This window comes from Natrix helvetica, assembly GCF_964273705.1.
Source record: "Natrix helvetica genome assembly, chromosome: 2".
NCBI classification, from domain to species: domain Eukaryota; kingdom Metazoa; phylum Chordata; class Lepidosauria; order Squamata; family Natricidae; genus Natrix; species Natrix helvetica.
The window spans coordinates 214468792-214476694 of NC_138552.1; the positions used below are offsets into that span (position 1 = coordinate 214468792).

The 7903-nt window shown below is 37.8% G+C and overlaps 1 protein-coding gene across 1 annotated transcript in view; it reads right to left on the reverse strand.

The window, feature by feature from the left end:
- Positions 1-1351: 1351 nt before the first annotated feature.
- Positions 1352-7903, reverse strand: part of LOC309387437 (cAMP and cAMP-inhibited cGMP 3',5'-cyclic phosphodiesterase 10A-like) — a 174222-nt gene continuing 167670 nt past the window's right edge. Inside the window, exons 30-31 of the mRNA XM_081943914.1 lie at positions 7085-7146; positions 1352-3256 (exon numbers count right to left, since the gene is read on the reverse strand). Coding sequence (XP_081800040.1) covers positions 3157-3256; positions 7085-7146 — 162 coding nt within the window. The 3' untranslated portion in view covers positions 1352-3156. The remainder of the gene's footprint in view (positions 3257-7084; positions 7147-7903) is intronic.

Consider the following 7903-nt stretch of genomic DNA (forward strand, 5'->3'; position numbering starts at 1 on the left):
ACACATACACATACACATACATATACATATATATATACACATATACATATACATATACATATACATATACATATACATATACATTCACGCCAAACACATAGCATTCCAGGCATTTTACGAGATGGTTCTGGCTTGCTACAATCAATGAGATAGATTTTCAGCTCCTAAATTAATATGAAGAATTGAAAAATTGGAAAAGTCTGAAGTTACACAGAATGTATCACTAGAAGGAAGAATGATGGTCAATAAGCCTACAAACACAGACAGACAAAATAAATTAAACTTTAATGCAAGGTCTAAGCAGAGAAATTACTTATTCCTTGGAGATAGTTGGAATCCTGAAGCAGAATCCTCTGCTCCTTTGTCCCTGGATCACCCACAGCCTTGGGAGACAATTCCAACTATTTTAAAGGTTGTTGGAGAGATAGTAGACAATAACATATTGTTTCATTCTTCTGAGTTCTGCACTGGTCTTCAAAGAGTTTGAATCTATGATAAACAAGGGTCAGCTAAAGCAAGGCTGTGCATATGCTTCTTCCACAGATTGAATTGCAAGTAGAAATGTTGGTAAGGATAATTGCTTACAGTCAAGGTGCCACTTAGCCAGTGCACCCATAAGAGCAGATAAATGTTAGTTAGTCCAGAGCATTGGTGGGGAGTAATGTTAATTTTAAAGTGTTTTCAACTGTGAAAGGAAGAGTTCAGATAGTCATAGTACAGTCTGAGTTCTTCCTTGTGATATCTCATGTTTATCTTATTGGCACCTACTCTGCTATCATTGCATCAGAGCCGCTAAGTAATCAAGAAATTCCTTGTGATTGTACTTCATTCTGTAGAATTCTGTGATTGATTGATTCATCCTCGCTTGCAGCCGCCAAACTGAGTTTTTCAGAGGGAATCAGTAAGTCGCTTCCCCTGAATAAACCGAATTACATTCCATTTATATGAAATGGGGTTTTTTTGCATCAAAATCATAAAGTAGACATCCTTTCAGTCTGTATAACAACAGAACTATAATGATACTAGAAATCAAAATGTTTCATGAGTAAACATATGGAAATAATCACCAGCAGAGAACTGATTCCTAAGGAAGCAGCTAATCTGAAATAAACTGTAAATTACTTGTCTTGTATCTCTTTTCTCTATGATTTCTTGGAAGACCTGTCATTTCCAGTACTTCTCACTAATTCCCCACCCACCCACTATTCATGGAAAATCTATCAGTACTGTTCAAATCATAGCCAACTTAGCATATCAGAGTTATAGTCTGCATATTCAGTATCATGAGCTATAAATAGACTGTAACACAGAAAATTAATCTCTATAATTTTATTGTCCATATATCAAAGAGTTGTCACTGAGAAAACTTCAACCTTATTGAAAGGAAGTCCTACAAGCAAAAAAAATGCCCCACAAACAAAAAGATAATGTTAACAATGCAAGAGATCAAATTTAGTAATGGTTATTGGCTTTCCCATATTTCATGCCGTTGGTTTTTCATTAGGGTTGCAAGCACAGGGATGGGCTGCTGGGGGTTCACAGGGGTTTGGGAGAACCTCTAGCTAAGTTTCTGTGCAGTTTGGAAGACCCCCAAATCCCATTCCTGGCTGGCCCCGCCCACGCCTCCCAGGAGTCCCCACACAGTCCCTTTGGATGCAGGTAAGTGGATCCAGGAGTCCCCACACATCATATTGTGGACACGTGCGGAGGCTTGGGGAGGGTGAAAAACAGGCCTATTAGAAGTTTGGGAAGGCTGGAAATGGACCCATTTCCAGCCTTCAGAGGGCCTCTGGAGCCTGGGGAGATTGTTTTCGCCCTCCCGGAGGCTCAAGGAAAGCCTCTGGAGCCCAGGGATGGCAAAAACACACCAGTACCAATGTCATGGTGCAGAAGGCTGACTAGGCCACGCCCACATGCCACCCCCAGCAACTGGGCAGAGAACCCCTTGCTAAAATTTTGAAGCCCACCCTTGTATATGTGGACAGAAATAACTTGTTGCTGCTGCAATCTTTGGGGTTACTAATTCAGATTAAATTGAAACAAATGGTTCTGAAGGACAGAAGCTGCTTTTGAAGCAAACCAACAATGGGGAATTTCCTTTAGTAAGCGAGACATTTTTAAAAAGAAGTATATAGCCTTCAAGGGCCTCTGTGGTCTATCAGAACATAATTGAAATAAGCAGAGCCCAATTTTTCATCTTTTGGTGAAGGGGACCGGCTAGATTTAATGGGCTTTTATTCCTCCATGGGAAAAGCAGGTTGATTGGGATAGAATTGAAGGGTCTTTGGGGAACACACTGAAACCCTTAACCTCCTCAATTCACTACAGTTTTGGCCATGCTCATTCTGGAAAAGTCGAGGGCCTCTAAGGATTGCAAAAGTAAGATGAAACATATATGGTTATAGGCCCTACCAGTGAACAAAGGAACTTTGTTTTTCTGACAATACAAGGATTACTGCCCAATAATATCACTAATATTATTGATAAAATGGTTCTCTGCACCTGTTGGAAGTTTAAGTGCATGGTATATAATTGTATGCTAATTCCAATTATATATTCTATATACATTTCCAATAAACCAAGATTGTTCATAATAAATCTAATGAACACTAACCCACACAAATGCAGTTGAACAGATAATTAGAAACATCTACTGCAAGAATACGTACCACATTATGAGATGTCAATTATACAGTGAGCAGACAGGTGAAAATAGCATTAAGGACAGAGAAGGAGGAGGAATTTTAAACACTGACTACTGCATTTTCTTTCTTATTGCCTTCTTTGAAAAATGTTGTAAATTTTCAGTAAAGTTCATACTTTTGGTCTGTCAGTCATTTTACTTCTTAAAGAGAAATATTTATACTTTTCTAATATTTATAATGGCGAACATATATGAGCAATCATTAAACTAAATAGGATGGTAGAATCGCAGTTAGAACCATAACTAGCAGTCCCTCTATTTCTACAGTAGAATGCAACAAAAATTCTACAGCGGCCTTCTTCATTTAGTGCCCTCTTGGTAGGTAGAGATCTCAAATTTCAATCTGCTGGCTATCTTCCTACTTGCTCTTTGTTTTATGTGAATAGCATGATTTAATGTAGTTCTCACACCATCCATTTTTCCATAGGAGCATTTGTGTCTTACAAATAAAATCAAGGATGTAAGGATGCCTGAGAAGACAATTCAACTGTGTCTTCAACGATATCTTCTTCAAGAGGTTGCAAGAAGTCCTTCACCAAGTCCCACAAATGCCTACAAATAAGAGCAATACAGTAAGGGGAAGGCACACTTATAACTAATGCTTATTATTGCTTAATAGTAGCAACTGTGAGGGATCTTAGAGTCCTAGTGGACAATCATTTAAATATGAGCCAGCAGTATGCAGCAGCTGCCAAAAAAACCTAACACAGTTCTAGGTTGCATAAACAGAGGGACAGAATCAAGATCACGTGAAGTGTTAATAGCACTTTACAATGCCTTGGTAAGGCCACACTTAGAATACTGCATTCAGTTTTGGTTGCCACGATGTAAAAAAAAATATGTTGAGACTCCAGAAAGAGTGCAGAGAAGAGCAACAAAGATGATTCCTGACAGTTAGAACAACTTGCCTCCAGAAGTTGTGAATACTCCAACACTGGAAGTTTTTAAGAAGATGTTGGATGACCATTTGTCTGAAGTGGTGTTTCTTGGCTAGGCAGGGGGTTGGACTAAAAGACCTCCAAGGTCACTCCCAACTCTGTTGTTCTATTCTACTGGAAGTATTTGACAGTTATCTTCCCCCAATTGGTTCCTCTTCTGATGTGTCATATTGCCTGTGTTATCGTTCCAAGCAATATGGCTATATCAGGAAAGAATCCATCTGGCATAGTTAGCGATTCCATTATTCCCCTTTCTTTATATCTGTATATCTGAAAAATACCACCCACTATCTTGTCTCTTCAAAATGATTGAATGCTAATTAAGTCAGGACAGATATTCTAATGAAGATGGCATATTACAGAAATAATGAAAAATGCTTGTTTTGATGGTTTGCCAGTATTTTTATTTACCACAGATTCCTGTTGACAACGCCACAAAGACCTTTATTTCTTAGTAGACATCATCCATCAGTGAAATCTATTCTAAACTGTTCAAGGGAAGATACGGGTTTTTTAGTAATAGTCTGTGTATATGGATTCTGTATAAGCCTTGGCCCTTTCCTTAGCTGTCACTAATTTCTTTCTTAAATCCAAATTACGTTTGGTAGTCTTAGGTTTGGAAAAAGTGGGGTTGACAGGCAGCAAATTGGGAAGGGGGAATCAACACATGGGAAAAATATAGAAAAAAAAGTTTGTTTATTGTGAATACATTTACTCTCTTTCACTTTAAAATGTTATAATTTTTCATTATTTTATTCGACTGCATTTCATTTTTATATTGATTTCTCACTCACCATTTAGAATGATCTTGAATAACAAAATAACAGAATTGGAAGGGACCTTGTGGGTAATCTAATCCAAACCCCTGCTCAAGCAGGAGACCTTATCACATTTCTGACAAGTGGCTGTTCAGTCTCTTCTTGAAAGCCTCCAGGGATGAAGCACCCACAACTTCTGAAGGCAACTTCTGTTCCATGGGTTGATTATTCTCATTGTCAGAAAATTTCTCCTAATTTATAGGTTGAATGTCTCCTTAACCAGTTTCCATCCACTGTTCCTTGTCTGGCCTTCAGGTGCTTTAAAAATAGGTTGTCCCCCTCCTCTCTCTGTGACAGCCCCTCAAATATTGGAAGACTGCTATCCTATCACCACTCGTCCTTCTTTTCACTAGACTAGCCGTGCCCAGTTCCTGCAACTGTTCTTCCTATATTTTAGCCATATGTTTCATAAGACTGATCCAGAAAGTGATGTGTGTGTGTGTGTGTGTTTTGGGTATTTTAACTGTTTTAATTGTTGTAATTTTATTGTTATTTATCTTAACTTTGTGGCTTTTATTTCTATTTGAATTGTTAAATGTTGATGTATTTACCTCCTCCATGCCACACGCCTATATATTTGATTGTACGTCGCCCCGAGTCCCTTCACGGAGAGGGTGCGACTGATAAATCGAATAAAATAAATAAATAAATAAATAATAAATATATATATTCCAATATAGCCCATATTAAAAAATAAATATATTAAAGACACTTGGGGGTGGGGGACACCAGAAAACCACTGAGTATTTCAGAACTCAGAAGGAAGGGGCCTTATATTGTGTCCTCCACTCAGTGAAAATCATAACAGCACTTAAGCAGCTGTAGCTTTGGGGGATAGAGGCACTGTTAATCTTTTCCCTGGTGGTCATTAATATCCTTCAAAGATACTAAAGAACAACCAGATAAGGCAATTCTGACTACATACAATAGGACACTGACCCATAGTTCTGCTTCCAAGATGGATGTGGATTCTCCCTGGTTTTCAGAGTCACACATCTGTTCGTGTAGAGCAGGGGTCTCCAACCTTGGCAACTTTAAGGCTTGTGGACTTCAACTCCCATAATTCCTCAGCCAGCAAAGTTGGGTTGGAGGTTGGAGACCCCTGGTGTAGAGCAGTGTTCCTCAACCTCAACAACTTTAAAATGTGTGGACTTCAACTCCTCTGCCAGCATGCTAGCTAGGGGATACTGGGGGTTGGAAGCCCACAGGTCTGAAAGTTGATGAGAAATACCAATGAAGCTTCACAAATACTTCACACGCGTCTGAAACAATCATCCATAATATAAGGTGAACAAAATTTGAGAGCACTCTCATGCATGAGCTATCTTGTGCAAATATTCTCACCTCATCATATTATTTAAAGCAATGCAAATTTGCACTTTACTGGGAACCAACTAGAACATTATCTTAGGAGTTTAGTGTATTTTTTAAAATAAGGGCATTTCTTTAATTGTCTCAGAGCTAATTACTTTTAATTATTAACAGGCTCTACAAGACTAATTAAACTGGTGTTCCATTATCTGTAACTAAATGATTTGATTATTACTTTTAATAATTTTTGGATAGCCATATTTCTGAAGTTTTAAAATAAGATGGCATATCTTTAACGAGCAAAGTAGGTTGGTTTTTGTGTTTATCGCATTCCCGTCGTCATTATTTTCATTCTTCTTATAGGAATGCAAACTGACCTTATCCTCTTAAGCTTCCTCTTTTTTAATAATATGTATGTCCCTTTTCATGGTATAATGGACAATAGCAGATGTTTTTCTTCACCCTGAAAAATCCTTCCATTGGCTGAGCAATAATAACTACTAATGGGAATTTGTCAATTATTATTCAGTTTTTAATTAATAATTACCAATGGGAATTAGTTCATGTTCAAAGCACTGTTGGTGATGTATGATCACTCATCATCAGAGCTTCACATCATTTATCAAGAACTGTCACAGAACTATTGTTGAGCAACTCATAGGTGTGGATATTAACACCATACACAAATTTTCAAAAAGACATTAGTAGACATGATTTTTCATAATCAGGTTTCATAGCACTAAGTGGCGACATCATTACACAGCCCTGCATTGAGTATACATAGCAATGTGGTTGTTCAGAATGTAAGTAACACCACTAGCACCATCCTAGGCACATCTGCTTAACAAAAAATCCATTGAGTAATGAAATGTGTATAACAGGGGAAGGCAATCTTCTGCCCTCCAAATGTTTTATACTACACAACCTTGGTTTCTTGCCTATAGCCAAGAGCCAGTGAGGCACTTACTAGCATTTCTGTAAATTAATACTAATTTTTAAATTATATTGTGGAAAAGAACCTGTGGTAGGTGTGTGTGTGCGTGCATGTGTGTAAAATTCATAAAAAAATGTTTTGGAAGTAGTAATTTTCATATGGAAAGAGCTTATTCCATTTCTGATGAGCACAACCTCTTGTTTAAGCAGAGATAAAGAAAAGGACTTCATCATATATGCTGGACTGTTTTCCACTGTTTACACTACATCACATGGATCCAGTTGTTAGTCCTGGAAATAGGGGTCAATGCCAAGGATGGACAATAAATTCCAATACAATTGAAACCCTATCTGGCTTCTAGTAAAACCTTCAGACTTACCTCTGGTTTACTTCATTAAGCTTCTGCCTTCTTAGTGTTGCTCTGATACTATGTTCAGCATCCTATCACACAAAACAGTTCAAGATCTGATTATGACATTTTGCATTACAAAGCTACAAAATGCATCATTTATTTATTATCTCAGGCATCTTTAGTCATGCCTAACAGATGCCATTCTTAGTACCCTTCAGACTCCTTCAGACTCCTTGCAAGAGTCATTGGAAACAATATAATCTGTGCTGTTAGTGCAGAGCAGGAAGGTAGCACAAAGCAGACCTGCTTACCCCCAGATCTTATACCTAGGATGCCCATGATAATAACCTGCAGGGCAGACTAAACATATTCTTGAATTTTAGTTCTAACATTTTAATTTTTACATACGGTTTTTATATTTTTGATGTTTTATTGTACAGCACCCAGAGTCCCTCTTTGAGAAAGATGGGTGGTTTAGAAATGTGAAAAATAAATAGATATTGGGGACAGGTCATATTTATTTTCAAACTATTAAAAAAAAGAAAGCCTGTTTGGTTTTGTGGTTAAGGCACCAGGCTAGAAAGTGGCATAATGTGAGTTCTAATCCTGCCTTAGCCATGAAATCTGGGTGACTTTGGGCCACTCCTTCTCAATCCAACCCTTCTCAGATAGAAATTTTAAAAAATTAAGAGTGGACTGAACCACTCTTTTTCCTTCATTGCATGCCAAATTATTTCAACCATGTCAAAGCAAATGTAGTGATGTGCAAAGAGAAAGGTTGGGAACAATTTATTTCAGAGGTCTCCAACCGTAATTCCTTTCTTCTCCCTACCCCCTCATCTCATC